Below are 13,108 nucleotides of genomic sequence, written 5' to 3' on the forward strand. Positions count from 1 at the left end.
TGTCGAAAGGCTATTCAATGTCATTTGTCCTTTCGCAATTGATTTTTCTCTCCATCCACTTGTTTGCATGACTCATCTTCGTGGTCATGTTTATGTACTCTTTTCATGTCAAAATGTTATTCAAATATGTCATTTGTCCTTTGGAAATTGACTTTTCTCCCCATCCAGTTGTTTGCACGACTCATCTTCTTGTACTCATAGTTTAAGTTAAAGCATTGTTAAATGAGGTTACAAATTTGTTCGGATGACTATTTTTTATTTGAAATCTGGTGAATTTTTATTCAAGAAATCCCACTGTAGTTCTGTTTAAACCATTTTTTTGATGGTAGAAATGGATTCAACACCATCAAGATACTTGGGGCACCAGAATTTTGAAACTTAATAGTTACAACCTAGATTTTTCCAAAATCATGCCGAAATTTCTATTATTTTACGAGAGAAATTGTGACATTATTGTTTAGTCAGCCTCTTCGCCAACATAATGTACTCTTCCTTCTCACTTTAAGACCAAAACATGTACAACCCTCTACTTTATTCCAATAATTGTCAAATAATTTTTTATAATGATTTCATTTATGGGCTTTTTAGAATTCGAGTTTTGGATGGACTTCTTGGTGAAAACTATAGGCCTTCATCATGATAAGATCCTATCATTTTTTTACTATTATACATGATTACATTTTTTCTCATGAGACAACATCATCTTTTTTATGTAATTTAGTCCAACTATTTTAGAAGCTAAGGTTTGTACAAAAATATTGTATTTATAAATTTATCATTGCTCATAGTAGGGCTCAGAGTAGGAGGTGTATCTACAATTAAGGTAAATTTATGATCCATTCAAATTCAACGTATATGATAAAATAACTATTAGACTCATAAGATAATAGTCATTTTATCATATACTTTGAATTTGAATAACTATATAAAATATTTAAATTAATTATTTTATTTTTAGATTTTTTTTTTAAATTATCTTGGTCGACATGGGAAAAATTTCAACTTTGATGACAGATGGACACACTTACACATCATACTGAGCTATTAAATGTGCCTCTTGGCGCAAAAATTTCACTATTTGTCTAAATTTAAAAATAATAAGAAAAATAAAAATAAATTAGGAATTATTAAACAAATATGTTATTTGTCCTTTGGCAATTGATTTTTCTCTCCATCCACTTGTTTGCATGACTCATCTTCCTGGTCATGTTTATGTACTCCTTTCATGTCAAAAGGTTATTCAAATATGTCATTTGTCCTTTCGCAATTGACTTTTCTCCCCATCCACTTGTTTGCATGACTCATCTTCATGTACTCATAGTTTAAGTTAGAGTATTGTTAAGTGAGGTTACAATTTTGTTTTGATGACTATAATTTTTTGAAATTTGGTGAATGTTTTTTAAGAAATGCAACTGTAGGAGTGTTTAAATTGTTTTTTATGGCAGAAATGGATTCAACACCATCAAGATACTCAGGGCACCAAAATTTTGAAACTTCACAGTTACAACCCTGATTTTCCAAAATTTCTACCAGATTTTCCCAAAATCATGCGGTAATTTCTATTGTTTTACGAACGGAATTGTGGCATTATTGTTTAGAAAACCCCTTCGCCAACATAATGTACTCTTCCTTCTGGCTTTAGGACCAAAACATGTATAACTCTCTTCTTTATTCCAATAATTGTAAAATATTTTTTATAATGATTTCATTTATGGGCTTTTTAGAATTCAAGTTTTGGATGGACTTCTTGGGTTTGAACTCTATAGCCCTTCATCATAATAAGATCCTATATTTTTTTACTATTATACATGATTACATTTGTTCTCATGAAACAATATCATCTTTATTATGGAATTTAGTCTAGCTATTTTAGAAGCTAAGATTTCTAGAAAAATAATATATTTATAAATTTATCTAATATATTTCTTAAAATAAAAAATATATCTACAATTAAGATAAATATGTTACTTCTATAACATTAATAATATAAATTGAAAAAAAATTGGTAAAATAAAAATTAATTATTAAATAATAATTAATAATTTTATAAAAAAATAAAAAAATTATAATCATTATAAAGCTCTAGAATTAGGTTCATCTTAATCTCATATTCTTTAATCATCCAGAAATTTAAGTGATTGTTTCTTTTGATCCTTCTCGGTGCCTATTACATCTGGAATTAAGATAGGTAGATAGAAAAAAATATTCCATTTAATAACCCGTACTAAGCATGCACCCATCAATATAAGAGTGAGAATTGATGGATGAGAAATATTGTTTGAAGTGAATATCGGTTTTTATCTATCATAAATGCAGGAAAGACTTTTAAAAAGGTTTACTTTAAGACGGTAAAAACATTAAAAAATAATAGCATACAATGTGTACTTTTAGCCAATGTGAAATGCTTAGCTCTCAATATGTTGGAAGTCTTGTAATGAGTATATTTAGAACCCATTTATTAGGTTGATGGACTCTTCTAACGGTTGGATCATTTTAGGTATATGTGATTTTAATGCGTCCGGCCAGGTTATATAAGGTTTTATCAATTGATGTATTCTTAAATTCAGATTGGTTGCTTAATATTGCGGTTTTAATTTATTGATTTTTTAATTAATATTGTAAAATTAATTTAGTGTTACACATAACCAAGTAAGAAGTAGAGTTTTTGGTTCACATATGAATATAATTTGCACTTTATTAAAGTGAGTTGTTTTAGTTTAGCCTAAATTTCTTTTTTCAAATTTATTGTTTTTTTAATAAAATATATAAAATCTTTATTATCTATAGTATTACTAAAATATACTAAAAAATTTTAAATTTAATATATCCATTATTATTTGTCTATAATATTATTAAAATACACTTAAAAAAACTTAAATTTAATATATCAATTATTATTTGTTTTATCTATATATATTATAACTTTTGAATAAAGCATAGAAAGTGTATATTGTTTATAGTATTATATAAATACACTAAAAAACTTAGTTTAATATATAAATTATTATTTATTTGTTTTTTTTAAATATATATTATTTGTAGGAATCGAGGAAGTATCACTTCATAGTTTTTGGAGAAATGGATTTTGGGATTAATTGGACAAAACCTCCATTTTTTTTAGGTATATATTATTTGCACAAATCAAGAAAGTATCAGCTCTCTAGAGAAATAGATCTTGAGACTTGTGGGACCAAACCTCCACCTCTAAGCTAATTATTGTTTGCTTGAATATGAAAAACAAAATACAACTTTTTCAACTTTTGAAATAATGGCTAATTTGCTAATTTTAATTAGATAATTAGCTTAAATATTTTTATTGTTAATTATCACATTAAAATTAAAAGCATAAAGCTAAAAGAAATTAGGTTTAGAAAAAAAGTTTTACCCGAAAAACATTTACAGACCAGTGAAAAGTTATTTGTCCACTGTATAGAGTCATTTAGAGAGCCATTCATAGTGGTGTTTTGGAAAAAGAGGCTGAACATTTATTGTTTCAGGAAAGCTCTCATTAGACTGATATAAAACGGAAATGCTTTTTCTGTGGCAATGGATTGCTGCATGCTCGATTGGCGATGGGAAGAAACGCTAATACCTTAATTTGCCTTTCTTTTTTTCTAATGGATTCTATGCTCTTCATAGAAAGAGAAAACGTAAATGCCCCACTGACATAATAGATTATAATCAAAGCATTGCTCGTGAATTGAATGCAGATAATAATATACAAAATCGTGATACAATGGGGCACAAAAATGGATCCTGCCCATCGATTAGATGAAAAGGTATCATCCTGGAAGCCAAAACTAGCCTGTTAGATCCACTATCGCTGAGGGAAAATTTGATAAAATGAAGAGAATCAATGGAGGAAATAAGTGAGCAGCAACGCAACGAACATGAGAATGTAAGCAATTCCTTGATCGATCGCCATTCCTGCATAACAGCAACAACAGATCAACATTAATCAATCAAAACAAGTAGGTATGCGATTTCCAGGAAGAAAACAATAATTAATATTAATCCGATCAAAGTGATGATAAAGTAAGTAGGACACCCCGTCCTTAGGCTGAGGTTTAATGATTAAGTGGAAAAGATTTGGTCTCCACGTATCTCGCAATCCAAACCCAAGCAGGACTACCATGGAGACCATTGGTGATTTCCACTTACCATTGCTGATGGGAGCTGGAGCAGGCGCCGAGATATCCTGAGCCTTCCCTCTAAATTCAATACATGTTAGCAGCCCACCTATTGAAGGGGTCGGACTCTAAATTCAATAGATGGAGATTAACTCTGATGAATCCAAGAAAAATTGAACCCATATTTCATGACAGAGTCAACAATTTGGAATAGGGTTTAACCAACTGAATTATTACCCATCAGGGCCAACCTATTACATCCAGCATCCCTTAATGAGGATTTAATAAAACGATGAAAATCAATGAAGGAAATAAGTGAGCAGCAGTGCAACGAACATGAGAATGTAAGCAATTCCTTGATCTATTGCCATTCCTGCATAACAACAACAGATCAACATTGATCAAATCAGAACAAGGGTGTATGCGATTTGCCAGAAAGAAAAGAATAATTGGTATTAATCAGAACAAGTGATAATAGACAAAGTGGCACAGGCACATAGAAGGTGCTTGATGTGCACCCATGGAGGCTATTTCTTACTGGTGCTGATGGGCGTTGGAGCAAGCGCCGAGCTATCCTGAGCCTTCCCTCCAACTATGGCGGCCATGAACAACAAAATGGGAATAACTGCACCCAAAACCGCCACAGTTGTAGCGTCCATCTTATCCCTAAAATATAAGGCTACCATGGATGTAATGCAACGAAAGAACTACTTGAGTAGCTGTTGGGCTGAAACAATATGATTCAAGAAACCCACACCAGCAAAGGGGTGAAGACGAAGAGCACAAGCAGTCCCTTGAAAGCAATTCGGAAATGGTAGGAGTTTTGGTTTAAATAAGAGGAAGATGAAGATGGAACCAGGAAAGGAAAGGAAGAAGAAAATGGAGTCGCGTGGAAAGGAAAGGGAATTAAAAAAATTGCAGTAACCAATGGAACTTGCTTCCGAGTCGGGTTGAGTGGTGAGGTGCATGGGGCGGCCGGGGGAGAGAATGCGTAGAAGCCTCCAAGCATTCCACGTGGCCGGGGAGAGAATGCGTAGAAGCTTCCAAGCATTCCACGTGGCCTTAAAGGATTCATTCCATCATTCGTAGCTGCGTGTCAAAATGGATGGAAGGACCTATTTGCTTGAAAATAATGTAGTATATTATAAGGGGCAGGCTTCGTCTTCAACTTTGGCATTTAGTATGTGTTGAGTAATTGGTCAACTTCAACGCGTGACTTGTCCTCTAAACGTCGGGTTTTGAGTACACGGTATCTGCCCTTACCGTCAAATATGGCGCTGCCGCGTTCACTGTCCTGCTCACTGCCAAACTATTTATTAGTTAAAATTTACTCATTTCATGTACAGTGATATGGGGTTTAACGGTAAGTTTCGTTGGGTGAAACCCACGAGACGGAGGTTCAAATCTCATTGAGTACATGGCCTGTTGTGTCTTGGCTAGAAGAGTAGGCGACCCCAGAGTGGACGTCATAAGTTCTTGCTATGTGTGGCTTGCAGGTTGCTGCACGTCATAAGTTCTTGCTATGTGTGGCTTGCAGGTTGCTGCACCTAGCCTAGGTTTATAGTGGCAGCCAGTTGGATTTGATCCTAGGTTGCTGCACCTAGCCTAGGTTTATAGTGGCAGCATTGTCCTAGTGTTAAAAAAAAAAATATTTACTCATTTCATAAAGCAAAGGTACCAATTTTCCATAAGCATCCATTTATAATAATTATTAAATTTAAATTATTTTTTGCTCTTTAAAATATATTTTTAAATGTATAAATGAATTTATCATTTTCAAAAATCACTAGAATTCTACAGATTAGATAATTTAAACTTAAAAAAATATTTAAAAAAAAGTTATTTCGTTTATAGTTTAGACTACAGGTTAGACTACGCCCACACTCAAACACACACACAGATATATATGATGATAATGGTGGTTAACGTCTACTGAGACCAAATTGGTCTATCGGACCTATAATTTTCTTAGTTTTTAATTGTCTGGCTTCTCGTCTTTCTTGGCGAGATTGGTGTTGTAGCTTTCTTTTTTTTTCTCTACGGTGTTCCAACTGCCTTTATCTTGCATCTCCTTCATCTCTTCTTTCTTGGCGAGATTGGTGTTGTAGCTTTCTTTTTTTTTCTCTACGGTCTTCCAATTTCCTTTATCTTGCATCTCCTTCATCTCTTCTAGTTCTTGGGACATTGGTGTCTTAGCTCTACGATCTATTGTGTTCGTCCTTTTGAAGATAGTCAGAGAAGAAGTTTGGTCTCGGAGATCCGTTTTGCTGTTAAATGAAGATTTATTTTGTGCGGTATTCGAATCTTCATAAATGTTGATGCTTGAGGGGTTTTCGAGTTCACTTTTTTGCTGTTGGGCAGGGCCTTCCCCTTGCTTGTCTTGAGAGTTATTTCTTTCTTGCCCGATTTCTTGCGATTCAGAGTTTTCTGGAGAGTATTCTTCCTTGATGATAGTGTAATATTATTTTTGTGCTCCTTCTCACCATGTAGATCTATGGTGATTTTTTCTAGCAGAATTTTTCTGGGAGGCTTTTGGACAAATTTTTGCTAGATGGCCTGTCTCAAAGCAGGATTGATATCTGAATAGGACACTTTGATAATCGAGATTCTGGTTCCTCACATAGTCTTTACTTGTTAGGTTTATTTCAGCTGGGAATCTGGCGCTGAAGTCCATTTCCACATAGATGCGTGCATAGGTGGTTCTGGCATATTCCTTTGTTTCTGGGCACCTGTAGTAAAATTTCCCAATTGCATTTCCAATGGATTTTAGCGAGGAGAAATTCTAAAGATGTAAGGGTAGGTTTGGCAATCTCACCCAAACTGGTGCTGAGGTTATGACTATTGTTGAGGGATCGAATAATGGGTTCCATGGCTTCATGAATAGGCATGAGTTTTCCCAAAACGAAAACCAAGGCCGGAATATAGAATACATTGTCTGCTTTCAGGGTTTTCAAAATCTACTATAAAGAAACCCCTAGCACAGGGGTAGATATTAATTTCATCAGAAATGATAGGCTTCCATACCTCCGAGATCCAACTGTGGAGAGCTGTCAACCGTGGCAAAAAAACATTGAACCGGTAGATTAGGGCACTTTTAGAAAACTTCAAAGCCTCATCGAGTGAGGCTTGAACCACCTGGACAGTGGGCGTTGGGGCTTCACTTACGATATGGGCAGGAGCTTGCCCCCTAGAGGCGGATGGAACTGAGCCAGTAGATATTCTATTTTTTCTTTTGTTTTACATAGTTGATATGGAAATATTTTATTTATAATTCAAAAAGGTTAATACATGCTCCAATATATTTGGAAGTACAAAAAAAATATTTATAGAACTCTTTCTCCATATAAATTTATTATTGTTATAAATATTTTTAAAACGTTATATATAATTATATGCATTCAAAAATGTATTTTAAATAATAAAAAATCACAAAATTATTATATTGTCTAGTCAAAAGGACATTTCATCTACAAGTCACACTATGCATGTGTATATTATTAAAATGTTTGATATGGATTAGGTATATATATAAACAAAGAAAGAACTCTTTTTTTTTTCCCATTAGGAAAAAGTCGTAATTTCTATTATAAGGGAGAAATTACATTTTGCAGATGCATATTGCATATCCATATGTGGCCATTGACCAACCTGAGTTCAGCAAAAAATTAACTTGTGTGTTCTGGATCTCCTCGCAAGGAGTCTGTGTGTTATATATACAAAATTTTAAATACCAAAGTCTGTCTCCACGCAGGGAGTACTATAATAGTCATGATGAATAGTAACAAAAAGGTACCATATCACAAAAAGAGATAGCCATTTCCATATCTATAGTTATGGATGGGTCGGTGACCCATTCCTGTTATGATCTATGTAGGGCCGGTGATAATATTGATGGAAGGTTCCATCAATGTTCTCCTGTATCAGCCATTGTTCTAGATGGCTGTGCGCTGCTTCTTTTGACAGTTGGTCTGCTTCTTCATTCTGCTCCCTGTAGATATGACGACAGTCAAAAGATTCAAAGGAAGTGATCAGTCTTTTGGCTTCATCAAGGATATTTCTCAAAGAGTAAGTATAACAATGTGATGCAGAATTTATCCAATTGCAAACAATCTGGGAGTCGCCAAATAGTTGGAGATGTCTGCACTGTTTTTGTATAGCAAAAAATATGATGTGTTTGGCTGTGCTGAGCTCAGAGAAATTATTAGTGCCATTTGGGTATTTGATCTGAATCTTAAAGCAGTGGGATTCATTCAAATAAAGGTCAGCACCCCCGCCACATCCTGTATCCTGGGCAGAGCCGTCGAAGAAAGCCCAAGGCTTGGATCTGTCGATGGTGAGGGGGGTGAAGGTGCGGGTAGGATTGCTCCTCACAGTCGCAGGCAGAAGATTGAAATCAACAATAGTGTGGCTCAGGATGGATGGCCAATTAGGGGGCCTGTTATTAAAGATGATGTTATTACGGGCAATCCAAATGGCCCAACAGACGAGCAGGGGTAAGTTAATGAGTCTGTCCGCGTGGTCTTTAATCCAATTGTTCCAAGCATCCTTGCTGTTAGATCCGTGCCAATCCTTGAGGTCAGGTATATGAGCAGATAAGCTGTGCCAGAATGTTCGAATAACAGAGCAGTGTAAGAATAGATGATCAGTGCTCTCCTCCTCGCAACAACAGAGATGACATCTGAAAGGGTCGTGGAAGGATCTTTTCAAGAGGTTTACTCCTGTGGGGATCTTGTCAAAAATGATATTCCACATGAGTAATCGCCAACGAGGTGCAGCCTGTAGTTTCCAGATCCTGTTCCATTGAGGATTGATGTCCGGGGGCTTATAAGGTTCCATAAGTTTCAGATATCCCTCCTTTGGAGTATAACGTCCATGTTTAGCGATGGCCCATATGAGTTCGTCGGGCCCTTCAGATAGCCTGATGTTGGCTTGAGTAAGGGCCTCAGTGAATGCGATCCATTCTGGCTACCACTGTACCGGGATGTCCAAGGTATCGGATGTGTACCAGGCATGCTGTAGGAATAAAGAGTTTGCAGTGTCCCCTATATGATTGATGTGAGATATACCCCTGTCATGAAGGTGTCTGATGAGATCATCCGAGAGCCTGTGTAGGTTGTCACATCCTACCCAGGGGTCAATGCCTATCCTCATGTCCTGTCCACTCTTTATGCGCCAAGTGATGCCCTCCCTGAGAAGCGGGAGGGAGAGTAATACAGCCTTCCAAATATTTGAGATATTGGGACCTGGGTTGTGATGTCGACGAAACCAGTCCATGAGATGGGTGGGTCTGATATATTTAGCTCGTGCCACTCGTGACCAGAGGCTGTCTGTAGTCAGGAGTAGCCAACCTAGTTTTGCAGCTAGGGCCTTAGCAAACAGATCAAGTCGCTTGATACCCCAGCCACCCCATCTCTTAGGTCTGGCAATGGTGTCCCATTTTACCCAGGCGAAGATTCGCCTAGGTTGCTGTCCATTCCATAAGAATCTGGAACATATGATCTGTATTCTGTTTAGGACCCCTCGGGGTATCCAAGCCAGTGTCATCCAGTATACAGGCGAGGCTTCGATGACAACTTTAATGAGAGTGAGGCGCCCAGCTCTAGAGAGGTATCTATGATACCAGATATGGAGTCTTTTCTCCACCTTGGCAAGGAGCCAAGTCCAATCTGCTATTTTGTAGCCAAGGGGTTCAGCCTGTACCCCAAGTACTTGATGCCATCAGATAGCCTGGTTGAGGTAAAGGGGAACCACTGGGCTGCATAAGCAGATTCATGGCGAGAGCAGCCAACAGTCGTGATAGTAGATTTACCCTCATTTATCAACATCCCAGTAGCAAGTTGAAATAGGAGAAATATGATGAGAAGAGCTGTGGTGTCACTCAGTCCTCCATTGAGGAATATGAGAATGTCATCCACAAACAGCAAGTGCGAGAGGTGAAAATTATTGGATATGCAAATACCCGAGAGCTGATGTCTGACCTTAGCTGTAGTGATAAGTCTGCTCAGGCCTTCCATGATCAGTAGGAATAGAAGAGGAGAGAGGGGGCAGCCCTGTCTGAGACCTCTTTCCGAGGTGAAGAAGGGAGTGGCCTCCCAATTAAGTAGAACACTGTAGGCAACCTCAGAAATGCAACACATGACCCATTTAATGAAAGTATAGGGAAAGCTAAGGTGAGTCAAGAGTAGTCTGATGTATAACCAGTTTACTCTATCAAAAGCTTTAGCGAGGTCGAATTTGAGGATCATGCCTTTTTGCTTGTTAATGTGGAGGGAGTGGAGGAGTTCCTGTGCAGTGGCAATGGCTTCATGAATCTGACGATGGTCAAGAAAGGCAAATTGTTCAGATGAGATATGGCGGGATAATATAGGCTTCAGCCGGTTGGCTATAATCTTTGCAATAATCTTGTAGAGACAATTGCAAAGCGAGATGGGCCTGAAGTCATTGAAAGATTCTGGCTGATCAGATTGGGAATAAGGGCGATGAAGGAGGATTTGATGGCCATGGAGATCCTGCCCGATTGTCTGCTGAGTTCAATGACTTTTAATAGGTCATCTGCCAGTATGTCGAAGAAGGCTATATAGAATTCAATGGTCCAGCCATCAGGTCCAGGACTTTTATCCTTCTTGAACCATTTGATAGTGGCTTCCAGCTCTGCCAAAGTCACCTCCTTAGTGTGATCATCATGTTCCTCAGGGTCAACAAATCTGGGGAAATGCTCAGCCACTCTCATGATTTCAAGAATGTTAGGTTCGCGGGGGGCTTTATAGATGATTTTGAAATGGTCTGTTGCAAGCTTAGATAGATGCCTCTGTGTAGTGACCACATGATCCTGTTCGTCTTTTAGTTCCCATATGGTATTGATAGCCTTTCTCCCATTGGCGAATCTATGATAAAAACGAGTGTTGTCATCCCCTTCAGCAAGCCAAATGGCTCAGCTGCGAAGTCTCCAGCTTTCCTCCCTGTCCTTCAGGATCTGGGATCTCTTTACAATATGAGCCATGTAAAGGTCTTTCCTTTCCTGTGTGGGGAAGATACCACCATCCTCCTCTTCATGAGCAGCAATGAAGTCCTCAGCCTCCCGCAGAGATTGATCATCACGGAGTCTCTTTTGGTGTGCCCAGGTCTTAGAGATCCTTTTAAGCTCCGATAATATCCTGATGAAGCCCTCAGTGAAGTGTTCCTCCTCTACAATGGGGTGGCTCTGCCAGTACTCTGTGACCATCTGAATATAGGATGGGTCTTTTAACCAGGAGGAGTTAAATTTGAAGGGGCTCTTTACTTTATTATGAATATCAGAAAATTCTAGATAAATAGGTCTGTGGTCGGATATGCCCCCAGGTCCCACCCATTGCCTTATACGAGCAATCCTGTTGTGAAGGGGTTCTTTAATGAGAAATCTATCAATCCTCCTGGCTAGACTCTGATCACCACTCCTATTGTTTGACCATGTGTGTTGCATTTGGTCATGGGGGTGTCGATCCAGTGGTGTTCTTCCAGCAGGGTGGATATGGTATCCGAGAAAGGGTCAGTCCTGGCAGCATGCCCCCATGATTTGCAGAAGCCCAATGTGAAGTTCAAATCCCCACCCAGGATGATGTTATCTTGTTGAAAGAGAGAAGAGGTCACGAGAGAGTGCCAGTAGGCCTCTCTGTCAGAGCAAGGGCCATATACATTGATGAGCCTAAGGACGGTTTCCATAGACTGAACATAGGCATCAATGCCAATGAATCCTCTGCCACCCCATGTGCTTATTATTCTCAACGCTTTGTTATTGATACCAATTGCCAAACCCCCGGATCTCCCTGAGGCATCTATAGCGTGGAAGGTCCAATTAGGTAACCAGGTCTCGAGGGATGGTATAAGGGCGTCTGCATTACAGAGCGTTTCTTGCAGGAAGATGATGTCCAGTAGAGAGAGAGAGAGAGAAGTCTCCGAAGGGCTAGTTTTTTGGGTGTACTAGCAAACCCCCTGCAATTGAAGGATATGATCTTCATGTCGGATGAGCGGCAGGGCTTTTTGCTCTAAGGGCCCTGAAGATGGTCTGTTGGCGACCAAGTGCGACTTCGGCATCAGCCGCATGTCTGGATTTTGTAAGACGGGATGGTCGACCTCGCGAGAGCTTCTGGAGAGAAGGCGAAGGGTCGAGAACCAGCCTAATAGCGTCAGTACCAATCCCTCTAGTCCGGGGGCGGAGAGAGTACCGAGGGGGTGCCGGGGAAATGGGTACTGGAGGTTGATCGGACGCCATCGGGGGGAGAGATGGAGGACAAGGCGATTCACAGAGAGAGGGGGGGGGATGGGACAATTGAGAGAGGAGGAGGGAAAGGGAATATGGGGGGAGGGGAAGGAAGGTGCCGATGCAGGGGGAGAAGGGGTAACAGCCCGATGCATAGAGACAGATGCAGCCAGATCATGCAAAGAAGAGAGTAAATTAGAAGTGGAGATAGCTGACATACCCGGTGTATCGTCGCCCGCCGGATCCGAGACATCTGGGACGGGAGCAGGCGATGCACGGGTGGGAACATCCGCCAGTGATGCAGTTGGTAATGGAGGATCAGCTTCAGCTTGTCTAGGAGTCCCCGCGGGCACCGCAGTCTGGGGCTGATCAGGAGGTGAGGAGGGTCGATCTTGAGTCGCATCCTGTGCTGGAGTCGGCCCTTTACTCAGAAGAGGGCAGTCCCGGTAGAGGTGAACAACCTTGTGACAACGGCGGCATCTGTAAGGGATCCCTTCATAGTCAATGATCTGTTTCCTGGAGAAGTCCCTCCACTGGATGGTGAGATATTCAAGTAGACCCCCCCTAGTATCCAGATTGATGAGAAGCCGCGCATATGCCATCATGCCAGTGTGAAGATATGATTTATCATAATCCATGTAAACCCCAATTGCATTGCCAATTCTGCGAAAGATATCTTCGGACCAAAATTGCAGGGGAAGACCCGGGAGTCTGATCCAAACAGGGCCGATTCTGATCTGTT

At 39.1% G+C, this 13,108-nt stretch overlaps 2 protein-coding genes across 2 annotated transcripts; both read right to left on the bottom strand.

The window, feature by feature from the left end:
- Positions 1 to 3,681: 3,681 nt before the first annotated feature.
- LOC149205585 (arabinogalactan protein 20-like) lies at positions 3,682 to 4,907 on the bottom strand. The gene is made up of 3 exons (XM_089393501.1): positions 4,669 to 4,907; positions 4,162 to 4,503; positions 3,682 to 3,927 (listed from the first exon to the last, which is right to left on the bottom strand). The coding sequence occupies exons 1-2, from the start codon at positions 4,814 to 4,816 to the stop codon at positions 4,430 to 4,432; spliced, it is 222 nt and encodes a 73-aa protein (XP_089249627.1). The 5' UTR covers positions 4,817 to 4,907; the 3' UTR covers positions 3,682 to 3,927; positions 4,162 to 4,429.
- Positions 4,908 to 7,961: 3,054 nt separating this feature from the next.
- Positions 7,962 to 10,860, bottom strand: LOC149205586 (uncharacterized). The gene is made up of 5 exons (XM_089397446.1): positions 10,543 to 10,860; positions 10,337 to 10,441; positions 9,831 to 10,249; positions 9,136 to 9,729; positions 7,962 to 9,048 (listed from the first exon to the last, which is right to left on the bottom strand). The coding sequence occupies exons 1-5, from the start codon at positions 10,858 to 10,860 to the stop codon at positions 7,962 to 7,964; spliced, it is 2,523 nt and encodes an 840-aa protein (XP_089253572.1).
- Between the last annotated feature and the right edge of the window lie 2,248 nt (positions 10,861 to 13,108).

Source organism: Pinus tabuliformis, chromosome 1_2 (assembly GCF_031772625.1).
Source record: "Pinus tabuliformis cultivar Carrire ecotype Pingquan chromosome 1_2, CPIR1, whole genome shotgun sequence".
NCBI lineage: Eukaryota > Viridiplantae > Streptophyta > Pinopsida > Pinales > Pinaceae > Pinus > Pinus tabuliformis.